The sequence below is a fragment of the Rhodamnia argentea genome, chromosome 2 (genome assembly GCF_020921035.1).
Source record: "Rhodamnia argentea isolate NSW1041297 chromosome 2, ASM2092103v1, whole genome shotgun sequence".
Taxonomy (NCBI): Eukaryota; Viridiplantae; Streptophyta; class Magnoliopsida; order Myrtales; family Myrtaceae; genus Rhodamnia; species Rhodamnia argentea.
In genome coordinates, this window is record NC_063151.1 from 1349771 (window position 1) to 1376103 (window position 26333).

Consider the following 26333-nt stretch of genomic DNA (forward strand, 5'->3'; position numbering starts at 1 on the left):
CTTGCATATGAATAGTATCCATAACTTATAACCTGCCCATTAGAAGCGTCGTTTGGGAAAGTTTCTACAAGATAATTATCTAAAAAGTCCTAAACTTACTGTATATCGGTCATTTCATCATAAAATTTTCAATTTGACAAAATTAAATTATGAACTATTTGACAATTTGTTAATGTAGTTTTTATGACCATTTTAGCCGTAAATTAGGGATGTGGGCGATTAGTTGTCGCATGTGACACAATCGTCGCTTACGTGGCTAATTTTTTTTTTTCAAATTGTAAAATTTTATAAATTTTTCTTTTCTCATTTTCTCATTTCCCACCTCCAGTCGCCGGCACCTTGGCAATGGCTAGGAGAGTACATAGGGCAAAAAATTCAGAAAATTTATACTAAAAAATTGTGAAAATCGTCAACATCAGTGATTTTCTGCAAAAATTGATTGGAAAGACTATATTAGCAAATAGTCAAAAGATTTAAAATTGAATCGGCCAATGAATCAACTATTGTATAACAAGTTTAGTACATTTTGGACAATTTTTTCAAGTTTATTCAACTAGGTATGGGGGAAAATGTAACCACTTTGTACATATAATGTTACAAAATTGGTGAACATGAAAACGATGAACAAGAAACCAGAAAAATGTAAGCAACAACACGATTGATTTAAACGGTTCGATTAATTAAACTTACGAGCATCAACAGGAGCAAATGGAAGGGCTACGTTTTTCTGCATCTCTAATTGGAGGGAGGGGAGCTACTAGTTTGAGGAAGCTTGGCGAGTTTCAGACATGAACGTCACCACGCCTAAACTTAAAACTGTACGTGAATGTCGCTCGCTTTCATGTTTGTAATCACTCATGTCAAATGCGGTTCAAAAAGTTTCTTTTAACTAGAGATAAAAAGATACTCTCATCAGAAGTCTTAAAACTTGTCACGAAAATGCAATTAAGTCCTAAAACTTACAAAAAGTGCAATAGAATCCTAAAACTTATCAAATTGGTGCAATTGAATCCTTTCGTTAACTCCATTCAATTTGGCTAACGAAAAATACCGATGTAATTTTTTAAATATTTTCTCTTTCCTACGTGACGATGATGTAGCTAAAATGATGTTGTTTTGGTCAAAATCTGATTTTCAATATGACTTTTATTTAAATTAATTTTAAAAATATGATGAACTTTAAAATAAAAATAAAATAGAACGAAAACCAGCGGAGAAGGCTTTGCCGCCCTGCTGCCGTTGCCTCATCACCTCTAGGAAGGGCAGCGATGGTTGGGAAGTGGTCGGCGGGGGTCGCTGGGCCCGTAACCAAGGGTTGGCGATCCACGCTGACCGCAAGACTTGATTTATTTCGGTTTTATTTCAAGTGATCTCAGCCGCATCACACCTTCCTCGTGTTTTCATAATGGTGATCTCGAGCTTCTTCCAGGGCAAAACTCTCTGGTTGTGTCTTCATTCCCACAATTCCAACTTCGATCCGTCATTGATTTGCCTATTTTCAGTCCAAGTTTCTTTATCTTGCTCAGGCCAGATCCAATCGTATCTGAATACCTCCATGGAGTGATTCTGTCGTTGTTGCCAGATCCCTGCGGCCCTTCATCAATCTTCAGCAATAGATGTTGATCCTTGGCGCTAAGAAGATGTCCAAAAAAATGCTTGAGAGAGAAGCGGACTGAGTTTTTTATTTTTTCATGGATCCAAGTCTAGCTCTAGTTCTCTGTCGCAGCTTCATCTATGACCACCGAGATTGGCCAGGGGTTGGCGACTCCCGCCGAGATCGGCCCCACCATCGCCGACCCTTCCTTGCAGTGGGGGGGGGGGGGCTATATATATATCAAAATGATGTTGTTTTAGCTATGTCATGGTCACACACGAGAAAGAAAATATTTAAAAAGCTATCTCAATATTTTTGTTAGTCAAATTGGATGGAGTTAAAAGAAAAATTCGATTGCATTTTTTTGTAAGTTTTAGGACTTAATTATACTTTTGTGATAAATTTTATGATATTTAGTGGACACTCATAGGTGATAATGACGCAAAAGAACAACCAATATAATAATTAGGGAAAAAACCACCAAAAATCCTGAACTATGTCAACTGTGACACATTTACCCTAAAATTTTTTTTGTGACACCAAAAACCCTAAACTTTTGCTCATGTGACACATTTACCCTAATTTTTTTCTTGTGACATCGAAAACCCTAAACTCATATTTGTGTGACATATTTACCCTAAAATATTTTTTTGTGACATCAAAAATCTTAAACTTATATCTATGTGACACATTTACCTCAAAATTTGGAATAAATGTGTCACATGGCTATATATTTGGAGTTTTTAGTGTCACAATAAAAAGTTTGGGGTAAATGTGTCATATGTGTACAAGTTTAAGGTTTTTTGTGTCACAAAGAAAAGATTGGGCTAAATGTGTCACAACGGGTATAGTTTAGGATTTTTGATGACTTTTTCCCTAATAATTATTCAAAGTGCCTCACTCGAAATCCAATCATCAATGGCACCCTTCAATCTCTTACTTGTCCAGAAAATGACTCGAACTTCCATAGGACACTTCAGGACATACAGGCAGTAATTGCTCCTCAACATCTCGGGGCCCGATCCCCTTTTTCCCCACTTCCCCGGGCTTCCAAGCTTTTCAATTTGACTTGCTTCGTCATAATCTCGTGGAGTTGGTTTAACTTTAATGATTAAACTAGTGTTCTTTCCCATACTTCGCATAGATTTTATACTTTCAAAAGTCGTTCCGAATTCATGTCCGCTAAAACTCCTTCTCTGCTTTTTTTCCACGCTCAACTTTTATGGAAATGTACTATCTCCATACTCATAAGAGGGACAATAACTATGGAATCCGAATAATCGTAGAAACTATGAAGGAAAAATGGTCCGTCTCGTTGATTCGATGGTCGGATATTGAGGAAAATTACCGAAAAGTTATAAATCTATTGCAATAGTGTCAATTCAATCTTAAATTTTGTTTTTTTGTCAATTCAGTTATATGCCTTTTGCATTTGTGTCAATTCAATCCTAAGTTTTTTACATTTGTATCAATTCAATCTTTCTTACCAATGTTGCTCGAAAATCGCTGACATGGCGTGACCAATGCCAACATGTTTCGATAATATTTTACAATTTTTTTGAATTGTTTTAATTTTTATTTCTCCTTTTTTTCTTCTCTTCCTTCTTCCTCGGTGACCGATCGGAGGTGAAGGCCGGCGAGGTCAACCTCGCCATCCTCTAGCAAAGTTCGCCCCAACCAATGGAGCCCCTAACGATGTGTGACCTTGCCCAGCCATGGTGAGGTGCGATCTCTCTCACATTTGGGGAGGGTGAGCCTCGCCTAACCTTGTCAAGGTTGTGCATCACGTCAATGCTGCCCATGCTATGGCTACAATTTCTAGCCAAAATTTTTCGGATGGGCTGAATTGGTACAAATGTAAAAGGTTTAGGACTCAATTGATTAAAAAAAAAAATTCAGGGCCAAATTGACACAATTACAATAGGTTTAGGATATTTTTGGTAATTTTCTCAAATTCTATCTTCTTCCTTTTCTTTTTTCTTTTTTTAGATCTCCATATACATATTTCACATAGCATTACTCTGTTTTGCTACAAAGTCTATATTATTTTGCAAAATAGAAAATTGATTATTCTGGTTCCACCGCAAAACATGTCGTGTCTAATCAAGTCAATTTTACTTAAATTTATAAGCATGGAGGTTCTCTCGTAACTTTAAGACTTATTAATTTTAGATACTTATAGGTATATACTATGTTTATGAGTGTAACATACTGAAATATTTATCACATAAATTAGTCAAATCTTCTAGCTTTTGAAATATCACAACATACAATGTGGGTGGTCATGTGCAACGTTGCCTTTTTGAGGGATATGAAAATGAAAGGGGCGCGGTGGCAAGTGGCTGATGTAGGCGGAGGGAGTGCCGACGTGGACAGTTGCGGCTTGACCGCGCAAGCACGAAGTTCCACGCCCTTCTCGCATGTCAAACTTAACATCATTAAACCACGCATAACATAGAATTAGGCAAGTCTCGGATTAAATTATAATGGTGCATGCACTTTTTAGTATATGAGCATATTGTGAATCGTTAAATCGAGCGAACCCCCGCAAGAGCATAAATGACGTCCTCTGTCGGCATCTCTGCTCGGCCTCTCATCCATTCGAATCATCAATTCGTGTGAATTGTGGATATTGTCAAGAGAGAGCAAAAGTTCGAGCTCGTAAGAATATTCAATTGGATCCACATTCACTTAAAAATTTGAGCTAATGAGTTATGGGCAAACTGGATATATTAATTATTTCATACCAAACAAATTTTTCGATGTGAGACTTTTATAATACAACTCACACGTGTATCTCGACAATCCACTCCTCCCGTGCGAGATCGGTGTTAGGACTGCTCATATCTTAGCTTGAATGTTGATCAACGCAACACCCAACTTCATCCCCGGTTTCTTTCTCTATATTGAACCATAAAGTCTGTCATTGGGCATGCATTACTATACATAACGGCCACCGCCTAGAAATCACGTTGGTCACTAGATTTTTTCCTCGAGATATTTACCACATATCGAAATAGATTGGGGGCTCACCAATTTACCGCCTAGCCATAAATCCAAATTGTAGAATTAGGCGCACAACCACAAGAAATATAAAGTAATGCGAGAAGGAGAAATAGAGTTACAAAGTTTATATTGGTTCACTCTCAAATTATTGCTACATCTACCAAATGATTTCATTGTTATTAGCACCCCTACTTCTCTATTGCAATTCTTAATTACAAGAGAAATAGATTATATATAATAGTAGTTATTTATAGGCTCAAATCCAAACTATCAATAGAATACAAACTCAAGTTATTAAAGCCCTCGGGCTTTCCTAGAGATCCATTTTCTTACGTGAAGAATATGAACCACAACCCAACATGAATAATGATAGTTAAGAAATTCATGATTAAAAGTATCATGAATTTGGAATTTATTGACGCATCGATGGACCCAATGGGGCGCGGATCTTTGCCCAGATTTCAGCTGGCTGTTTTTGACGAGTCGAGCATGTTGAAATCGATCCTCGTGAGCTTGGCGAAATTGTAAGTTGTGGAAAGCTATGTCTCATACTTCTCATGAAGTCGTAGCTCTCTACTTAACCGTAAGATATCCGAAATATTTATTTATTTTAAAAAAAAAGGCAAACAGTAATTGATTTGCAAATCGTTTTAAATATAATTCCCCTTGCTATCTTGTTTTCGGCGTTTTGGGAGGAGACGGTACGTTGGCTTTGCGTGGGGGAGAAATGATTAAGCCCGGGCCGCTTCCATATGGACAAGTGGACAAGTCGAGAGAAGAAAAGTATTGGGTGGGAGAGGTGAGAGCCAAAGAGGAATTAGGTCAGTGGCGGTGGCGGAATGGGCGGACGGATTGGCTTTTCACAGTCGCTTTCCATCCACGCCGTCGATTATCTTCTTTCTGGTGTAAGCATAACGACAGCAAGAGAAATAACTTTTTACAGTACCCTAAAGAAGGATTAATTGTCTCTTCCTTAGGGGTGTGCAAAGGAATTGAGTAGATCCGGGAACTGGATCGGATCGTCCGAAAAACCTATCTAGTACCCAATTCCCATGAAGACCCACTTGGAACCGGGCCGGTTTTGGAGCCGGGTTTTAGCTTGATCCGAGGTCGTCCATGCCTCATTTGCCTACTTAATTAAATATGTCTATGCCTAGTACTAGGCAAAAAGACAAGATTAGGCGCGATGGGGAGTGATTGAATGCTTAAATATTAAACCACGTATTCATTTGACAACCTAAACTTTAAAAAATGTTGGCGGTGATCCCACAAAATGTCACATGAGAGACGATTTTGCCTTCAAAATGTCGGCACAAAATGATTTTGCTTAACGGAGACATTACAAATATATCATTCAAGAGAGGCCAGTCAAAATAAGCATCGGTGTGGGGACATGAATGAGCTTATAGGGTCAAATAAGACGATAACCGCCTTGATTTCCGTTAGTTCGGATTAGCTTGAACAAGCAATATACCAATACGGAAAGCAGATTCATATATGCTCGGCACGGAGCGATAGAGTCCAGCCTTAAGAATTAGATAAAGTCTTGGAGATTCAAGCTAAGGCCGAATCAATGAAAGATGAAAATGACAAAAAGTCGGCGGCCCCCAGACGGCATATGTATGCCGACAAGACCGTAAATGCATTTCCATTATTGGTGTAATGGAGCTGTAAGTGGACACCGGTTGCAATAATCTAAAGCAGAACCCTACACGTGCGCATGTTGATAGGGAACGTGAGAAAAACGGCTTTGTTAGCCGAATAAAACAGAGTTCAGAAAGTTAAATGAGAACGGCTTGTCAGCTCATCGTTTGACCGCTTTTAAGGACAGCCGCATGCCATTTTGCATTTTGATTAATCAAACAGGAACCTTCAATTTGAATGGAGGATTTCCGATGCAGCTCTTCCGCGACCACTTTTGCTGTGTGAGTCTATGCACTTCCAAAATTACAGCCACTTTCGAAATTACCAATTCGATCATAAATCTTTCAATTGGATCAATTTAACTCAAAATCTTTTCATATTTTGTCAATTTAGTCCATCAAACTAATTTAGATTGAAAATTATAAAAATATATATACACGTCAATGTCAATTGTGGAATATTTTTTTTACAATTTTTTTTTTCCCTTTTCTTTCATGGCTTGTGATTGGGGCCATTCCCAGTGAGATCGACCCCGCCTAAGAGAGGGACCCTTACTAGCGCTCGCCCTCGCTAGCCATGAAAAAAAAAGAAAAAGAAAGTAAAAAAGAAGAAGTATATTTAAAAAATAGTATAAGAAAACGTCCATATCAACACTAACGCCTAGCCATGAAATGTAGAATGTTCGGTATCTCCATCAGCAATTTCCGACCTAAATTGGCCTAGTAAATTTATTTGTTAAAATGTGAAAAAGTTTAGGACTAAATTGATCTAATTAAAAAATTTATGACTGAATTATTACCAATGCAACGACTCCATGATTTTGTTTTTGGTACTTTCCTTGTAGCGAACATGTATATTGAACGTCGACAAACCACATATCGGGATCAACTGAAATTCCCAAAGTCTTGTCTTTTGCAATGGGTACTCGTACAGCACAACATTACGCCGTGGTGTATCATCATTTGTCCGCCGTTGGATGGCACCGATTAACAAGAAAATTGCAATTAGTCGGCAAATCCCAACCTTTCGATGTGGACAGCGGCACACCGCACATTATTGGATCGTAGAAATTTGCTTGCCCATTTCCACACGCACTTGTTTATGTTGGATAAGAGGAACCAAACAAAACACCACCGGTTGAGGCTGAAAAGGACGTGGCTGGCCCAGAGGACATGAATTCGTATGCATATAAGTAGTTCTTCCCCGTTGAAGTGTAGATTAAACACTATGATTAACGTTTGACCCAACTAAGAGCTGCATATTCTATCGTTAATCCAATAATTTGAAGTACACGTGTAACAGAAGTAGTGCAGTACAAATTCAGAGGATGCCGTCTTAAATTAAAACATTTTTTTTATTTTTTCTAAATATCTTATTACCAATTACGTGATATTCTATACCGTCGACAATTCCTCCTGAAAATCCATTCCGGTTCCACATACTTAAGGACTTTCCACACGGGGAAAATTATCAAAAAATATTATTTTAAGCTTTTCGCACTTTTGTCAATTCAGTCATAAATCTTTTAAATTTGTTGATTCAGTCTTAAACATTTTTATCTTTTACTAATTTAGTCATATTGGTCGAAAATCATTGACATGAACGTCGACCGTCTTACATGGCATCTCTGTTGCTAACGTGGATAACTTTTAATAATTTTTTCCTTTTTGGGTTCAGGGTCCGGCAATCCCTTTGGACCACGGACGAGGGCCACAAAGCCCTCGTCGACTCTTGTCCAACAGCAGGCGACCACGACCTACGAACCTAGAAAGGGAAAAAACGAAAAGAAGGAAAGTAAAAATACAAACATTAAAAAATTTATTAAAAATTGTCCAGTGTTGGCGGGGTCATGTAGGATGGACGGCGTCTACATCGGCGATATTTGGTTAACAAGACTGAATTGATAAAAAGTGAAAATATTTATAACTCAATTGGCAAATTTAAAAAGTTTAAGACTAAATTGGCAAAAGTGCAAAAGTGCAAAAGGTTTAAGACTTTGTTGAAAATTTTCCCTTCCAAATGTAATAACAATGTTGTGAAATCCAAAGCAACCTATAAGACCTTGCTCAAAGTTGGTGTACGTTTCAGTTTTATGTTGTGAGCTTTCAAGGAAAAATTGCCAAAATAAATTCCTGAGCCCATCATATTTTTACCAATTCAATCATAAATATTTCAACTTGACCAATTTAGTCCTAAATCTTTTGATAACTTATCGGTTTGGTTACTTCGGCCAATATTGACTAGATATTGCTAATGTGGACGCCGATAGTACACCGTAGGACAGTTGGTACTGATGTGAATAATTGTTTTGCATTTTTATTTAAATTATAATTTTTAAAAATTTCGATATTATCAAATTCTTTCTTTCTTTTATTATTATTATTTTTTATGAAAGTTGGGGAGAGTCATTGGTTGATCTTCAGCAGCCGCTGAGCAAGTGTCACAAAGCCTTTGATGGCAACAAGCAAGGGTTGCGACCCTTGCCCAGACAACCATTGAACGAGGGTTGCACCCCCCTCCCCCCAATGACCGGTGAGGGCTTCGCAGCACACTGTGGCCTTAGAGGAAGAAAGAGAAAGAAAGAAAAATAATAAAGAAAAAAATTTATAAAAAAATTATAAAAATTATCCACGCCGGCATTGGTCGTGCCACATAGAATGACCGGCATCCACGTTAGTGAAGTGCGTGTGAGAATGAGTTTAAGATTGACTTGGCATATGTACAACAGGTTTATGATTTTTTTTTTAATTCCCCGAGCTTTAGTGTTACATCTTATCTCAACTTCAAACTCCATTTCTTTACTAAACCACTTGCATTTATGCACAACCATCACCATCATATGGCAACTCGGGACCATTTTGATGTACCACAATTTCCGCCTTCATCTATGGTGTCTTTTCTCGCAAGACCAACTTTCTATTTTCTATTTTTCCCGAACCAAATCGTGATTGACAATTGTCACTTGAAATCACGGTTAAATCCATTAAAATTAACCATCAGCTTCGACACTATATTTTGGGCTCCCTCGGTAGAAACTTGATTCCTTTATCAGCGGAGATCACCGAGAGAAAAAACCCAAATTTGACCCCCATCAACATATGCAAGTAACCAGATTCACTTAGAAACCTAACCTGATTAGTTATAAGCCAATCAAACTATATGAACTGCTTCTAACTAGATTACATCTCCAGTTAGCGGTGTCAATATGGATTTGTCAAAATGGATTGAAAATCCATATTTTAATTTAATAAGATGGGTCAAATATGAGTTAGTCAAGTTTTAATAAATGGGTTGTTAATGAGTTTGAGTTGTAAGTTTTTATTATATGTGGATTGTCAATTGATTTGTCTTTAAACTCATTTGCAACCATTTTGCTTATAAAGGTTATTAGTTAGTCAACCCATTCATGAGATATCATCTTCTTGAACAGTTTCCATATATTTTTTATTTTTATTATTAATCTTAATTTACTTTTTTTTTTTTTTACTTTTTTTCCTATGAAGTCCAGCGAGGGTTGTAGGCCAACCCTCGTCGGTCGTAAGCGAGGTTCACTATACTCGCTTGTGGTTAGCGAGGGTCGATTGGCCCTCCCCCGTGACCACGACCCTCGCCCGATTTCTTTATAAAAAAGGAAAATCAAATAAAAAATAAGAAAAATCATATTCTTTAAAAAAAAGAATTACAAATATTATTCACTAGATTTGTTTTGTATGAAAGCGTTTTAGTAATATAATTAAAAATGTTACAAGAAATAAATTTTCCTAAATTGGATTAAATATGGAAGTGTTTAAGTAATATGGGTTGAATCGAGTAGGGTCAAGTCTGATGTGGGCCGTTAGGCTGGTATTAATGAAAATTGTCTAAAACGGGTTAAGGGCCTATTTGGTTCAGTTTTGGGGAAAAGTCTTTGAAAAACTGCAAATATCTTTGGGCTAAAGGGGATTTTCAAAATGTAAGTAGTGTTTGGTAAAGTGTACTTTAAAAACACATTGGAAAGCAACTTCGACATAAATGCCGTTTGGTGAAAAATCCATTTTGTAAAGTATTTTTACTTTTTGAAATAAAATATTTTTTACTATTTTAAAAAAACTTTTAAACTATTTGCGCCGACCAATTGCCGACGGTTGATGGGCGATGGCGGTGAGCGGCGGTTGGTGGTCGAGGGGTAGTGGTGGTGAGCGGCGGGTGGGGATCGACAAGCGACGGTTGACAAGCGGCAGGTGGTAGTTGACGGGCAATGGCGGGTGGTGGTGGCGAGCGGCAGGGGCGGTCGACAAGCAACGGCGGGTGGCGGTGGTGAGCGGCAGGGGCGGTCGGCTGGCGATGGCAGGTAGTGGCGGTGAGCAGCGGGTGGTGGTCCATGGGAGACAATGGGCAGCAACGGTAAGCGGCGGGTAGCGGTGGTGAGTGGCAAGTGGCGGGCGACGGTCAATGGGCGGTGGTGAGCGCTCGGGCGACGACAGTGGTGAGCGGCGGTCGACGGGTAGAGGCGGGTGGCGAGCGGCAGTTGAAGTGTGGCGGCGATGAGCAGCGGCGGCGACGAGTGGCAGTGGGCGGCAACGGGTGGAGGTGACAAAGTTAAAAGAAAAAAAAAATTAATTACATTCTAGAAATGCAACTTTCCAAAGTACCTTGAGAGCTACTTTGGGCTAAAGACATTTAGGGTCATTGGAAATGCAATTGTATTTTCTCAAAGTCGAGTAAAAAAAAGAACAAAACGCTATTTGCATTTGGCCAAGGAACTTTGAAGCCCTAAAGCCTTTTGGAAATGTTGAATCAAACAGGCAATAAATAGGTCAATTTTGGTTTGACAATTTTTGATATGGCCCACCCGTTTGACAAGTTTATCTTGAGCGTGGGACTTCTCTTGCACCAACAAATCCAATCTGATATCGAGTGATTTAAATGTTCAAATCAAGGTCGATATCAACTAGAGCTCAAAATATCGAACAACTGACATTTGTGTCTGACTTCTCTTTGAGACTAATGTTCATCTACTTCGGGCTCTTCCATTTTGGTAACGGCCCAAAGAAATAGAGAAAAAAGCCGTAGGTTTCCTCGGTTTAAGGCCGAATAGTCGGTGGACCGGGCCCATTCGAGTCAGCCCAATCATGTCTGGAGCTTACGAATTTCAACTTTTTGTTGTGCCACGCGAGAGAACCAATTGGAAGGAAGACGAATTAGAGACGAGAATAATTGATATTAAATCCACACATACTTATTATCTGCTTGTGAACAAGACCCAATTCCGTTTGTTTGAAGGAAAACTGTTGCCGGGCAATTATTTTTAGACTTTCCACTATTCGGGTGACGAAAAACTAATCGATATATGGAAAACGTTTTTAATGCGCTGAAAACGACTTCTCGTTCTAGCAAGAAAATAAATCGCTCTCTCTAAATCACTAAACATATGAAAAATAATTATCTTTCTTGAAAAAAAACTTCACGAAAAACATTTGCCTGCTTAAGAGAAAGATCCATGTGATTTCAAACAATCTTCTACTTCTCATATTTTATTTTTGGAAAAAATATATTGAAAGCCCTAAATCTTGTCCGGAAATGAAATCAAAGCTAAAACATTCATTTGGCGCGATCAACTCATGAATGTTTCATACGAGGTGTTTCGATATTAAACAGAAATTAAATTTCAAGTGCTAAAAATTAATAGCAAAAATCGAAAGATAAAAGTACCGGTCGATCTCGAACCCGTGCCATGAGATGTCAAGCATGTAAAATGTAACTTTTTTTTAAAAGATCACTTTGTTGATGAACCAAAGAATCGGTAGATCTTTAGGACTGGAATTGTAAAAAGGAAAAAACACATGCTTAGCATCTTTGTTAAGGCCGGGCTAGTTGTTTAGCTAGCCTTTTCCCACAAGTCAAGACTTGAAAAATATGCAAATGCTAGCTGATGAAATCTAGATGGAAAATCACTTTGTGAGCCTGAGATTCTTCTTCCGCCTTCCGGCACTATTCACATCTATTGCTCGTAAACTTGCACTACACATAAATTTATAAGAAATAAGAAATGAGTGCTCTTAAATTGGATTAAATTATTATAAGTGTGAACACAAAGTCGTGTATCGGATTTACAGTAATTTACTCTGTTTACCATGTTACATATGGAATTAGTCTATTTTATAAAAAATGTATGATTTAGTAATTTAATGCTTTCAAAAATTTATAAGAAATAAGTTTTCTTAGATTGAATTAAATATGTAAGTATTTTAGTAATATAGGTTGGGCCGGATATGGGTCGAGAAACTTGCACTACGCATAAATGGGTCATAAACGGCTAGATAGGTCAATTTGGGTCGGACCATTTATAATCCGGCCCTATTAAGATTCGGCGCACAATCACGATGAAGTAAAGCTCAAAAGCGAAAAAAGAAAATCGAGACACGAGATTTTATCCTAATTCACCCTAAAACTAGGGCTACGACCAGCAGATGATTCTACTATAATTTGCACTTTGCACCTCTTGTTATATTTCTCAATTACGAGCGAAAAAGAATATATATTTGTAATATCGGCTATTCATGAGCCAAAACCCAAACTATTAACAAAAAATTATCATTTGGTATCCAGAGAGCGCTGTCCCCTTAAGACCTTCGTCCACTCAGCGTGAAACGAGATCCACGTGCTTTCTTGTCTTTGAGGAGTATGAACTATATCCAACGGACCTACCTATTTAATAAATCTAGTAATTTGTAATCAATATATCAAGAACAAATTTGTTCTATAAAATGCTTAATAAGTGCTACGTCAAGGGCGGGCCCCCCTTCAGGGTGGCCGCTCGAAACGGTCGGAGGTCCCCTCCCGGAAATCCCACAACAACGTCGGACAAGAACGACGATGAATGAGATCGATTTTCAACGTTGGACAGCCCCCCACAAAGGCTGCGAATTTCTAGAAGCGCCCCCACAATTCTTTAAATGACTCGTGTGGGCACACCCCACACGACACACCCCCCACACAAAAAAAAAAAAAAAGACTGGTTCCATCTTTCTTTTTTTTCCTTTTCTCTCTCTTTCTCTCTCTCTCCTCTTTCAATACAATAATAACAATAATATCTTCGTTAAAGACAATAATAATAATAATAATAATAATATCGCCAACCAATGCGTAATTCTTTTTAATGAAGCCGAAGGCGCTGTCGGTTCGTGTTTCTAAAGCGAAATTAATGGGACGGCGTGGCGACCATAATTAGTTGGAGAGACTAATCAGGTGCGGGGCGTGCTTACATCATATCTCACGCCACGTCTCGAGACAAAAAAGAGTGACGACCTCCAATTCGGGGTTCATCCCGTTATTTTAAGCCATTTCGTCCGTCCATGATGAGATGAATATGTTATTAAAATTGTTCGTTGATCATATCCGTTGACTTTTCCGCATCAAGGGATTTGACCCCCGATGTTATCATTTGTTATGAACGCACAACGAGATGCTTTGCATATCCATTCCAAGATATCGTCAAAAAAGAGCTCAAAATACAAGTTCATTAACATATTCAGGTAGCCTCAGCTTTACTTAAAAGATTAAAGTAACGGATTATGGGTCAATTTGAACATATTAACTATTACAAACCATACCATTTGCTCAATACGACCACTTTTTAAGACAACTTACATGTTGGATTTAACCCATCAGCGTTCTCAAAATCACCGAACACTTTTTGTTTAGGAGCCAAAAAACAGGACGACCGACATGTATTTTTTTATGGTTTGAACAAGAACTTGCGGTCAATCAAAGGGCAACCCGATTTCACTATCTGTCCGGTGCGACGGGCGCCGTAAGATGAACCCACAGAAGAAAAATGAATACGCAAAAATTATAACATGACCATCTGTCAGGAATTTTGCTTTTTTTTTTTTTTTCTAGTGCTGAGACTTTTGCCGATTGTTTTTGGACCATTTTCTTTTTTTTTCTGCTGCTGCCTTTCTTGAACCAGTCTTCAGTCCACGCCCTGCCTTCCTCTTCCTTCATTCCATTGCCCTCCTTCTTCGCCGAGCACCTCTTTTATCGCGCAACCCCCCTTCTCTCCGGAAGCGGAAGGTCTCCAGAACCAGAACAATTCCAAGGAGAAACGGAATACACAAGAGTACGGAAGCTGATTTCGATCGTCATCAGATACAGTAAGGAGATGCAAGGATGGATCCAATTGACATTGGCCGCCACGGTCGTCATCGTCCTAACGATCCTCGCCGCCGTCATCGCGTGTCGGCGTTGCAGTTCGAAAGGGAGCGGCAGCGGGCAGCTTGTCACAAGGACTAGGACGACCGAGTCTCCCCAGGATGGGATTTCCAAGCTCCACCAGACGAGCCTGCACCGCCAGCTGGATCGAGAAGGCAGGAGGCGGCCGGGTTACCACGCGTTCAGCCGCGGGGCCTCGACCAGACCGTTCTTCAGTTGGGCCGATCACCCGTCGCTCGTCACGGACGCGGTGGAGAGCGGGTGGTCGAGGTTCGCGTTCACGGGCTACAAGTCGTCCCCGTCGACTCGGTCGACGCTGCTCGGCGTCTGTGCCGCGGGCGACCAGAGAAGCGGAATCAAGCCGGAGATAAGCTGGGAAGTGTGCCAGGGATCCGCGGACTTCATGCAGAAGATAAGATTGAATCCTGGATTGCTGAAGAAGATAAGTTTAAGCAACAACAATCCTATGGCTGCTTCATCTGTCATCAAGACTGCCTTGCCCTTGCCGGGCCCTCCATTGGGCAATTCCTCTTTTCCTCAGGAAGCCTACTTCGAGATCACGATTTTGTACTCCAGGAGCGGTCGCGATACCGGCATGTCCCAGGAAGGCGAGAGGACTAAACTCATTCACGATAGTTCCAATTTGAACGCCAACTCGGAGTCCTTGGCCCATGTTACTAGCAATGGTCGCGGAAATAACTACAAGGTCGAAGAATTGAAGCTCAACATTAAGGACGGCGGCAAAGGCGAGTCCGTGGAGGTGTCGCTTGGTCTCACGGCTGGAGGTTCTCTTCCTCTGAAGCTTCCCGGAAGCTATCCGGGTTCGATCGGGTTCAATTCGAATGGCTCTGTCTTTCTTGATGGTAAGACTTCTGGTCCTTGCATTATCATCTCCCGTTCACATTTTGATAAGAAAAGCCAAAAAGGAACGACCTTTATCATCGACAGTTACTGGGCAGCAAGGAAAAAGTTCTTTGATGGAATGGCTTTCCGTTTCCACAATCGCACTTCGATTTCATATGGTTCGTTCATCATGAAAAGTGGAGGCCAATGGCTTATGTGTATTGTTTTTCTGCCACGAATACTTGTTTTCAGCGCGATTGAAGAGTCAATCCTAAGGAAAGGTCCCTGCTTTTTTGACATTGCCAAGATTTGCTCTACAAGAACAACCACCATCAAAATCAAATGCCTTTTCCTGTTCAGATTGACAATGCAGTTTGCTGCTATCGTTGTGTCGCTTTCCCTCCTGTAGTTGTCTTGCTTTTATGCGACTTAATGTGGGATTTTTCGCGTAAGTTTTGTCCGTGAGTCACGATTAACTCGATAAAGTAAACTGAATGTTGCTAATTATTTATCTGTTTTTGAGGTTGTGAAAATTTGAGCTCATTGGCCTATTAGCAGTCAACTTACCCTTTGGAGTCATCTTTCATTCAGGGATCAAACTCGTGTTTGAATCCGAGAAGGGAGAATGGGGAAGGACGGAGAAGGTGATCGGATGCGGGTTCGACCCCAGGCAAAAGAAGGTCTTCTTCACGGTGGACTCGGAGCTGATGCACGTGATCCACTGCAAGACAGAGGAGTTTGGTGCTCCTCTCTATCCGACGCTCGCGGCGAACAGCGACGTCATGGTTCTCCTGAACTTTGGACAAGCTGCCTTCAGATATGGACCTGCAAACACGCAGCGCACGTCGAATCCTTGCTTCATCGGCCCGCTCACTAACACCCCTGCTGCGGCTCTGGGTTATGAGGACAGCAGAGAATTGTTTTCGATGGGAAGGATCGACTCCCAGTGGCTTAACCAGTTTATGAGCAGAGGCAGCCACAACCATGGTAATAACAACAGCAGAGTTCGGGATTTTGATGATGAGTCCGAGGCTGATCTATTTGAGATAGCTCTGGATAGTAGCGGAAGATCCCCCAACACAGTTTTATAGCAACGAGAAGTGAAATGTCACCGTGTTATATATCAAAGTTTGAAATTTTTTGGCACCAGAAAGCTGATGCACACCGCTTGTGTGTGAGTATGATAGTCTGAGAGGGAATCGTTTCCTTCCATCATAGAAACTGATACTGAGTTTGACAGAGAGATCTACGCCTTTTGAACGAAATCAGAAGCCGTTTCGAGAGTCTTTCTAGTTGTTGTAGGATTAAGGATAGTCACTGTACATCTCTAATAGCAGTTATTCTTTGATTTTGAAGGTTATTTACTCCTAGGGAGACTTCATTTTGTTCATATCCTCGTACAAATGCCCATACATCTCTGATCTTGCTCCTTCAGTGTCTGGAACCAGTTAAATTATCTATTAAATTTGGACCAAGATTGCAGCAAACGGTTAAGTTGGACAGAAAGACGGCATCTGTGCCCCAGTATTTGGGGCAATATGAAGAATGTTTTTCCCTTTTCGGAAAGGAATACCGCCCGACATAGTACCGCAAATAGCGAAAACATGTCAGAGGAATGAAACTCCTAGGTGAAAAATCACAGGAAGAAGGGCTATGCAGAGCGTGACAAGCCAATCTCTCAATCACCGTGCTACTAAGCAATATAGAATCTGGCGATAAATGCTTGCAAGGCAATCGAGTTCAGTATCTTTTTGGTGAAACCACCAGGTTGTTGGCACCAAGAATGATCAGACCGGTTTTATTTCATTTTTTTTCCCCAAACAAGATCAGGGGTCACTGATTTAACTTTAGAGCTAAAGATAATGCAGAGTGGTATGCACATTTTTCTAATTGGTATGAGTTCCAAACACACCAAAGGAACAACAAGAACGAAATGAGAAGTAGATGGAAGTAGGCGCACAATGAGGGGTTTGACATTTGATGTCGTAATCATAGTTTCGGCCGAAGACAGCAATCATTCAGGTCTCTGTATGGCCAATAGGAACAGGCAGAGAACAACAGTCATTGACTTCACAGAATTTTAAATGGAAAGGAATCAAGCGTGACAACCAGATGCATTGGTTTGGTTTCACAACCGAGACCGGGCACTCCAATAAAATAACTATTGATTATGATAGTTAAGGAGGAGTTAGCAGAAATGTCATATCAAGTCCAACTCCAGAGTTTCTAATTCGACCAAAAAAAAAAAGAGTTTCTAAAAAAAATGTGAACCGATATACTTCCGTGTACATGCATATGCTCCAGATACAATAAAAGTAAGCTGTTCGTACTAGAACGTTGCCACCAATCCCGCCCATGCATAAGCTGAAGGTAAGAATTTCAAGGAATGGTTCTTAATTGTAATGGCATGGATGTCAGTCAATGAGAGAGAAAGAGAGAGAGAGAGAGAGAGTTATCATGTATCATGAGGTTTTGAAAGCAAAAAAGAATGAGCCAATAGTACATACACATCGCCTGTAAGGCTGAAATGGATACCTCTTGCAGCAGAGAATAACCATTTTCCTCAACTCTGAAGCCAACGAATTAATCTGTCAACAAATTGAAGCCCTCCAACTTCAAAGAGGAGACTGTAAATAAACTAAAGAGCAGCACTTGAGCCTTGTTTTGCGATCTCCTCAGTTTAACTTTGGTACCCATCTTGCACAAAGCACAGAGGTCTGCCAATCATAAAGCTTAACACTACACAAGAGGCGGATATTTCTTGGCTTGTTGCCTCACCCTTCTCTGGTACTCAGCTGGATCCTAGTGACCAGTGCAACAAAGCATTAAGGGACCAAAAAAAAAAGGTCAAGCATTTGAAATAGGTATAATGAGATTAGACCCCCAAAAAAAAAAAGAAAGAAAGAAATAGGTATAATGAGACAACCTTTACAAAAAGTTGGTATTCTTCATGGTCTGCTGGACTAGCAGGGTTGGGCTGGTCAAGCAAATCCTGAATGCCCACTAAGAGTTGCCTCACCGTGATAGAGGGTCTCCACCCCTTCAAAACATCATGAGGGAAATTGGATTTGGTAATGAATTCAAGTATTCATTTCAAGCATCACAAATTTTAACTAGCAGTTACACTGAGTATTTACATCTTCATTGAGGATTGACAGACAGACCATGCCTGAACCATAGACATTGAGGTGGAAAAAATCCTTAGGGAACATGCACTTTGGAGCCTTGCTGGGGTAATCCTCCGTAAAGTATAGTGTAAGCGGATAATTGCCACCTTCCCAGTCAGTCTGCATAAGAAGAAATCTCGTAGTACGTTCAAAGTACTTCACACACAATTCATAGGCTTCTCAAATCTATCCACAATGTCTCTCTAAATTCTCATAACTCCATGTCAAACTGAGCATTTAGATGGCACTCAATCAGATTAATGCAAGCTTATACATATAAATTATAATATGGTAATTAGTTAACAGATGATGCAGGATAAGCATCGCTTCACAATCTGGTAGAACTATAAAGATAAACCTAATAGTACTTATCTAGCAAATGACTATCAATTTTAACTATTTACTTCCACTCGGTCTCATATGATAGTTGTTCTTGACGTTATTTTGATGAGACATAACAGAGAGGTCCTTGTCACTGAAATAATATCCAACTTATCCAGACCACAGTCCATTATCTTATCATCTCAGTTGCAACTTGCAACCTAAAGAGTAAGCTTTAATGGTTTTCCTTACAAGAAGCTCATCATTGCCTTGCAATGTATCAAATAAAAGGCAGCAGATTCTCATGAATTATGTTCCTCATGATCGTGGAAACTTACTAGCCAATGATCAAAGCCACAATGTCACTAACTGGCAAGTCCACTTTAAAGCAAATTATCGCCTACACACTCCAATATCAAGCCCCAAAACCACAGGCAAACCCGACTGTCTGAACTTGAGCTAGTCCTCAAACCTAATTACCGAGCCATTCTAACTTTTGGGTCAATTGAAATCAAAGACCAAAAACTAACCAACTTGAGGCCAAAAACCATGAACTTTACTCACAAAGCAGTCAGTTCTTAATATTTGGGGTCTTCCCAGGATGCGATACATTTCAACCGAGTCTCGATATGAACACGGCAACCAGAATATATTTGCTTATACAGGACCGCGTACTCGGCTTCCAGAGATGCAGATATACAGCCAAGGGCAATAAAAAGATTCCACCACTAGCAAAGAGGTGCAAATGTAAATACATTGCATATCTTCCTGGTGATCATACCTTCGACATTAAAGCCACAGTTCACACCATCTAACACTTCAGAATATACTATATAGTAAATACCGATCAAGCACATGACCTTGAAGCACTGACTGGGTCATTTTAGTCTAAGTGGAGACCATAGCTACAATTTCAATGCCAACGGATACCCAAGAGGGAAAAAGAAAAGCAAAGTTATACTGTCTACAAGGTTAGGGAAGTGAGGACTAACACCAGCTCTGCCGGGAATAATGCAATGCCAAACCATCAAGTTCACGGACCCATCTGGAGCTGTCTCTGGTTTTGCCACGAAACCCTATTGTTTCCAGGTTCAGCCGACGGAGAATGTACAGGAATTCAGAAGCATCAGTAAGCGGAAAAGAAGAAAAAGCAGATCTATCGAAAGAGAGAAGGAAGGGTCGGAAACGAACGTGGGGGTGACTCCTACGCCAGGCTTTTCGCTCCTCCGACAAGCGACCCCGAGCGACGCCAGCGGACATGTCCTCCTCTCTCGCTATCTCCCTCCGCCGACCGATCGATGAAGCCCAAAGAGCAGGGTGGTCTTTTCGCCCCGTATCGCAAGAACGGAAACGAGAACCGACCCAAGTTTGAGGGATTACGGTAATTGTCAATTTGGCAGCAGAATCTTTCGTAGATCGTGATCTGCCAGCGCCATCGATTGGAATTTCATGGGGATTTAACTGATATTCCATTCAAAAAGTTTGAAATAATTGGAAAATTTATCCTTTTTGAATTGGAAAACTTACGATTTGGGCATTAAAGTTAGAAAACTAACTTGAGTACTGATCAAGATTACACAAACTATTTTCAGCATAGCCCCACTACAATGCTTTGATGTCACGTGAAAATAATCAAGGGTCGTAACAAAGAAACGGATACCGGATTCGGTGGTAAGTTGATCGTTTAAAATCCTCATGATACTCGACTAAATTAAAGTTCTCTTGGGTTCAAGTCACGAATAGATAGCTTCTTGATCAGATTAGAGCATGGACTCAGAATTTTGTGAATTCGATTCGATTAGCAATTTCAAGCACAATGCAACCGACATGACGGGGAAAAATAAAATTAAGGACGATGGATGCCTTGTTGATGGAGTGAAAAAATTGAACATACTCGGATGCGTGAAAACTATCCCAAAAATTTCACTTTTATACCAAAAACCCAAAAGAAGATGCCTAAAGCTCACTATGCCAGATAAGATCACACCACACTTCTAAGTACCAAGATCTGTGATTGACTCATCCTCGCCCAATTTCACCCCAAATTTTATAAAGGAGAGCATCAAAATAGGGAATTAACGGCGCTATAAGTACTTTTAACTTTTGCCCATTTTATGATCTGAGTACCTAACCTTTTTTTTTTCATTTCATCCAGTAACTTGCATTTTTAAATTCGATTTTTAAAAAAATCATTTGTTAAATAGGTGGATAATAAATATTAAAAAAAAAGACACAAATGATTCTTAAATTTTGGCCCAATATACAATGTGATTTATGAACTCTTGAATTGACCAACATGATCCATGAATTTTAACGTGATTTTTAAACTTTCGATTTATTCAATATGGTCTCCGAACTTTTAAAACATGTTCAACTTAGTCTCGGAAATATAAGAGACTATCTAATGTCGCCCCTAAACTTGAATTAATGGAAGAACCACATTGAACATCTTCCTATGGTTCGGAGACTAAGTTGAATATGTTCCAAATATTTAGGGATCACTTTGGTCAAATTAAAAGTTCAAATATCACATTATACATTGAGATTATTTATATCATTAACTCTAAATATTAACATGGACACTATACCGTAAATAGCCCTTAACTAACCATGTGATGTGACTCTACAGCAGAGATTTTGGACGGTTAAAATCGACCAAGTCAACATTCTATATCCCTCCTCATCACTCGATACTTCAGAGGAGATCGACATAATCTTGCGGAATAAGGAAGCCACGTCAGCAAAATCGCATGCCACGACAAGTTATTTAACGAAGGCTTCACATCGAACCAATCGAAAAGTTTAGACATTAAATTGAGCGAATAAGAAAATTACCCGAGTGTAAAACGGACAAAAATTTCATGTCTCCGCCGAAGGTTGTCAAAAAGGCATTCAATGAGAACATATAATGTTTTTTTTTTTTTTTTACACACTGGTCTCTGCAATATTTTTCTGTCTACTCTATCCCCCTATCAATGAAGACGCTGATCCAGTACCAACAAGTACACCCGCAATGACTAAGCTAGCACGGTTCCTTGTGCAGGTCCAGCTCACTGTCATCCAACACCACCTCTTTAATCTCCTGCAGCATCTTCAACACTTGCCACATCGTGGGCCTCTGCTCCGGCGATTTCGCGCCGCAGGCCACGGCGATCTCCAAGAGCATCGCCAGCCGGTCGTCGTCCCTGCCGCCGCCGTCATCCCTCGCCGACCTTACCCAGCCCATCACGTCCCCGGGCATCGGCCTCGGGTGCTGCGACGGCGGCCTGCTCGTGAGGAGCTCCAGCAGCAGGGTGCCGTAGGCGTACACGTCGGACTTATTGGTCGGCACGTGATGAGGGTCTCTGGATTCGGGCGCCCGGTAGGCGGCGAAATCGGGGTCGTCGACGTCCAGGGGAGTGGGGGCGATGAGCACCGAGAGGCAGTAGTCTGCGAGGCAGGCCTCGAAGTCGGGGCCGAGGAGGACGTTGGAGGACTTGAGGTTGCCGTGGACGAGGCGCCACGCTTGGTGGATGTAGGAGAGGCCCTGCGCCACGTCCTCGGCGATCTTGAGGCAGGATGTCCAGTGAAGAGGCTTGGCCCTCGCTGATTTGGATCCTACAAAGCACGTAACGTATCACGCCGCCAAGTCACTGTCAATTTTCACTTCGCTTTAAAGCCAATGAATTCACTGTTAGGCCAAAGCGGTTCAAGCAAAGCAAAACAGAAGCATACGACAGGGACTTCGCTACTAATTTTTCTTTTGAGGTTCATGACTGTCTTTTCGGTATCGGCCTCGTTGGTTGTCCCAGGCTGCCGTAGTCAGAAGTTGACCATTCAGGAGACGAGAGAAACAGGAGAATGGAAACTTGGGGGGTTCAAATGGAGCGGGCTCCACTTCAATCAGACGACCTCCCCACGAGTACCGTTCAAGTTTTGAGCTGGCCAGTCTGATTAAGGCAGGCCCCCTCGTTAGCCCCACCGGTCTGATCCTGCTATGTTTTGTGGTCCTGTGCTTGTGAAAAAAATTTCAAAATTCGACGTATGAAAACTGGGATTGACCCACTTGATTCGATGATTTCTAACGAAAAGAAAAGATCTTTAGGAGGGTGAGGTAATCAAGAACAGTTGTCCAGCAGAAATCGCCAATAATTAATCATGCTTAGACACGAGTTAACGTCAATCCCATCCCGAAGCAACGTGCTTCCCGCAATTAACTTAATGACACATCCCTCGATTCCCAATGCACCCCGGTCCCCAGCAAGATTCTTATGTTAAGAAAGCTTTAAAAAAACTCCCAAATGATCAAAGATTATTAGCGGATGGGTTGGGTCGGGCAACTGGGTAAAATTTGATGCAGAGCTATTCAATCTTAGGCACACTGTATGATGATCACGTGTCGAAATCTTGATGGTGGTGTCGTATTGCAATGACTCGAGACTCGAGAGCAGAAAAGTCCAGGCCGAGTCAACTCGGGCATCGAGAAGGGAGAGAGGTTACCGTAAATCAAAGAGAAGAGGCTGCCGTTGGGCTGATAGTCGTAGATGAGGAGCCTCTCTTCCTTGGCCTGGAAGTAGGCCCGGAGGGGAACCAGGTTGGGGTGCCTCAGCCCGCCCACCGACTCCATGTGCCGCTCGAACGCCTCCTTGCTCGTCCCCGCCATCTTCCCCCCGTCCATCCTCTTCACGCTCACGATCAGCCCGCTGTCCAGCACCGCCTTGTACGTCGCTCCTGTCGTCCCCCTCCCCAGCAGCTCCGCCGACGCCCTCATCAGCTGCTCCAGCGAGTACAGCTGCGCCTCCCCCGCGCAGAACACCAGGCTCCCGCTCTTCGCCGTCACCTGCATTCCTTGCACCCTCTTCACCTGCAATAACCCCGCAAAATGAAAATATAAGTGATGATTGGACTACGAAAGATAACCACATTCGTTTTACAACTAAAATAAGGTCATCCAACGTATAACTTGCAGTCTCCTACTCACCTTCTCTTCCAGCTCGTTCTCTTGCTCTATCTGCATGACGGCCGCGGCCTGGGCGGCCGCAGCGGCGTCTGATGCCATGATTTGACTCGCTGCTAGCCGGGACGATTCCCTCTGTTTCTTAAAGGCCACAGCGAAGCACAGGAGCGAACACACCAGCATCGCCACGCCCGAGGAGAACCCGAGTATGACTGCCGTCCTCTTGTGCTTCTTTTGAGCCGGCTGGGTCTGGTTGAAGCCGTGCATTTCCGCGCTCTGCCCCAGCACCGTCGCCGGAGGAGGCGGCTTGACGCTCGCAGCCGGGGAGGAAGTTCCGAAGAACGGCGGCCCAGGGTTGCATTCCTTGTTTATGATCTCCCCGCAGAGGCCCGGGTTCCACGAGTAGGACGAGAGCCTGAAGCGAGCTAGGACCGGCGTGACGGGTATCGCGCCGGTGAGGTTGTTGCCGGAGACGTTGAACGTCAGCAGAGAGGACTGGTTGAGCGGAGGGATGGTCCCGTTGAACTGGTTGCCGTCGAGCCGAAGGTAGTACAACCGGTCCAGCTCGGCCAGCCAGGAAGGCAACGGACCGGTCAAGCCGTTGTGCGACAGGTCGAGGGTCCTGACCCGGTGAAGCGAGAGGATCGACGGAGGGAAAGAGCCGGTGAAGGCGTTGTGGCCGAGGAAGAGGGTCTTGAGGTTGACGAGGCCGGAAAGGTCGGGGATCGGGCCGGCGAGCGAGTCGTTCTGCAGGCTCAGGACTCGGAGCTGGTCGAGGCGAGTCAGTGAGTTGGGAGAGAGCTCGCCGCCGAGCTTGAGCCCTTCGAGGACGAGACGGACGGCTCTGCCTCCGACGCACTGGACGCCCTGCCACTGGCAAAAAAGGAAGCTGGTGTCGGGAGAGAAGCGAAGGACGCCGTTCAAATCTGCCTCGGACTTGAACGCCAAGAGGGCGGATGCGTCGGGCGGTAACAGGAGGTTCGACGACGGAGGCGACCCGGAAGCGGCGAGAGCAAGAACGGGGCAAAGCAGAGCAAGAAACGACAGTGTGGAGAGACGTGGTGGGGTTCTTCTCCTCAGCATTGTCGTTGATGGGAAGGGGGCCTGAGAGAGCTTCTGTTTCTTCTCTGATGTGTCGATGCTCTTCTTGCTTCCTGCTGTTTTTGCTTTCACACGACTTGTCGTCCTCTCTGCTAGAAGTTCGAGTCTTTTGCAGGAGAAAATATTGGCATGGAGGTAGAGAAGGGGCAGGAGGTAAATGACAAGAGCATGTAGATCACAGACTGGAGAGAGAGTGAGGGGTGAAGAAGGTGGGAGGAGCTGTCGTCTCGTCTCGGGACTGAACTGAGCGAGCCTCAGAATCACGTGAAGGTGGGAGAAAAGTCTGTGAAAGAATCTGATGTGTAAGAAGATGAATTGCAGGTACGGCTGCCTTGTCTTTCTTTCTCCTGCATCAGATGGTTGTCCGGTTATGGACCCCTCCCCTTCTCCTTCTTTGGGCCGTGATCTACGAGCCCCACGGGCCCACCCCCCACTCCTCTCTCCACGGAGACTTTTCAAATTCTCCTGTCTCCCCCTCTTTGCGGTGACATGTGAGCTCACAGTAGCCACTGGCCGCTTCGAGACGTGGCAAACCTGAGAAAGAAAAGCTCTCATGATCTTCACATGGATGTTATTATTATTATTTTCTCCAAAGCTCTCTCGCGACGGCAACGACCAACCAACTTCATGGGATTTGAGAGTGAGTACGAGATGAGGCTTTGGTTGGTTTGCCCATGTCCGAAGGCGTGGTATTTAACAAAAGAGAGGGCAATTCACGAGCCGACGAGAGGACATTGTTCCAAGGAACGATGACGCGACGCCTCACTCGATTCGGCAGACAAAGATTCCAACAACTTCCACTGAAGGAACGCGAGAACAGAACAGGAATTGAGGGTTTCACCAAACGTGGGTTTTCCCGAACGACGAGGGAAGGGAAAGTGCTAACAACTTCCGCCAAGGCATCTTTACTTGGAAAATGGAGATTTCTGTGGGTTTGGTTTGGTCTGGACGTGCATTTTTTACTGAACCTGACAGTCAAAGCCCGGCTAACCTCGTTTAAGTTGTAGATGTGCGGTGCCCCTATGCCCGTCCCCTCTTTCGGCGGGGAGTCTCTTGGTGTCAACGTATATCCATCCAACCAGTGACTCGAATTGGATCGAAAATGGTCCAACTCATATAATTTCATTCAACTCGTTTTAACTCATTCACACGCAATGCAAATTTAGTGATCCATATTTTAAAAATACTTGTATATTCAACCTGTTTTAATGTTAAATTTTATCGTCCAATTCTTGAATTAAATGATACGCGACAGTTGATGAGTGTATTAGTTTAGAGTTTCTACTCTCCGAGGTAAAAAAAAAAATAGTTTGTGATAAAATTATTATATGTGTATCGGTTTATGATTTTTCGTAACAAAAAATTAATTTGGAGTAAGTTTGTCATATGTATATCGGTCTGGAGTTTTTGGTGATATTATATATATATTTTTTAAGAAAAGGTGAGAGTCAAAATGCCTAAAGTTCCACATGGCACGTTTTGTACTGTCTCAAATCCATAATTTCTCCTAAGATGTCTCCAGAGGCCG

The 26333-nt window shown here is 42.0% G+C and overlaps 3 protein-coding genes and 1 long non-coding RNA gene across 8 annotated transcripts in view; 2 read left to right on the plus strand and 2 right to left on the minus strand.

Moving 5' to 3' along the window:
* LOC125313889 overlaps positions 1 to 25851 on the plus strand; it is a 28466-nt gene extending 2615 nt beyond the window's left edge. The window contains exons 2-3 of the long non-coding RNA XR_007197586.1: positions 2584 to 2586; positions 25511 to 25851. This is a non-coding gene — a long non-coding RNA (uncharacterized LOC125313889). The remainder of the gene's footprint in view (positions 1 to 2583; positions 2587 to 25510) is intronic.
* LOC115746265 lies at positions 14149 to 16701 on the plus strand. 2 transcript variants are annotated; one of them, XM_048274917.1, is made up of 2 exons: positions 14149 to 15411; positions 15472 to 15865. In XM_048274917.1, the coding sequence occupies exons 1-2, from the start codon at positions 14388 to 14390 to the stop codon at positions 15687 to 15689; spliced, it is 1242 nt and encodes a 413-aa protein (XP_048130874.1). In that variant the 5' UTR covers positions 14149 to 14387; the 3' UTR covers positions 15690 to 15865. The 2 variants fall into 2 exon arrangements, with proteins under 2 accessions (XP_048130874.1, XP_030537830.2); XM_030681970.2 differs by lacking the exon at positions 15472 to 15865 and adding an exon at positions 15872 to 16701 and having other exon boundaries at positions 14161 to 15300.
* On the minus strand, positions 17674 to 20228 carry LOC115746268 (SUMO-conjugating enzyme SCE1-like). 4 transcript variants are annotated; one of them, XM_048274919.1, is made up of 5 exons: positions 19960 to 20228; positions 19728 to 19844; positions 18445 to 18567; positions 18207 to 18320; positions 17674 to 18082 (listed from the first exon to the last, which is right to left on the minus strand). In XM_048274919.1, the coding sequence occupies exons 1-5, from the start codon at positions 20026 to 20028 to the stop codon at positions 18020 to 18022; spliced, it is 486 nt and encodes a 161-aa protein (XP_048130876.1). In that variant the 5' UTR covers positions 20029 to 20228; the 3' UTR covers positions 17674 to 18019. The 4 variants fall into 4 exon arrangements, with proteins under 4 accessions (XP_048130876.1, XP_048130875.1, XP_048130877.1 ...); XM_048274918.1 differs by having other exon boundaries at positions 18418 to 18567; positions 19960 to 20219; XM_048274920.1 differs by having other exon boundaries at positions 19761 to 19844; positions 19960 to 20216.
* Positions 21555 to 25446, minus strand: LOC115746261 (probable inactive receptor kinase At5g67200). Its single transcript, XM_030681966.2, is given in 4 exon segments — positions 21555 to 21814; positions 21817 to 22365; positions 23248 to 23611; positions 23729 to 25446. Coding segments are annotated over 4 exon segments (2574 nt in total). The 5' UTR covers positions 25361 to 25446; the 3' UTR covers positions 21555 to 21785.
* Positions 25852 to 26333: the final 482 nt, after the last annotated feature.

Excerpts from the sequence above, each read along its gene's own strand:
- LOC115746265 (XM_030681970.2), top strand. The coding sequence starts at position 14,388 with ATGCAAGGATGGATCCAATTGACATTGGCCGCCACGGTCGTCATCGTC. Across the intron at positions 15,301-15,871 it reads TGGCTCTGTCTTTCTTGATG|GGATCAAACTCGTGTTTGAA; the intron begins GTAAGACTTCTG and ends TCTTTCATTCAG.
- LOC115746268 (XM_048274918.1), bottom strand. The coding sequence starts at position 20,028 with ATGTCCGCTGGCGTCGCTCGGGGTCGCTTGTCGGAGGAGCGAAAAGCC. Across the intron at positions 18,568-19,727 it reads TCCCTAACCTTGTAGACAGT|ACTGACTGGGAAGGTGGCAA; the intron begins ATAACTTTGCTT and ends CTTCTTATGCAG. Across the intron at positions 18,321-18,417 it reads TGTCAATCCTCAATGAAGAT|GGGTGGAGACCCTCTATCAC; the intron begins GTAAATACTCAG and ends GATGTTTTGAAG.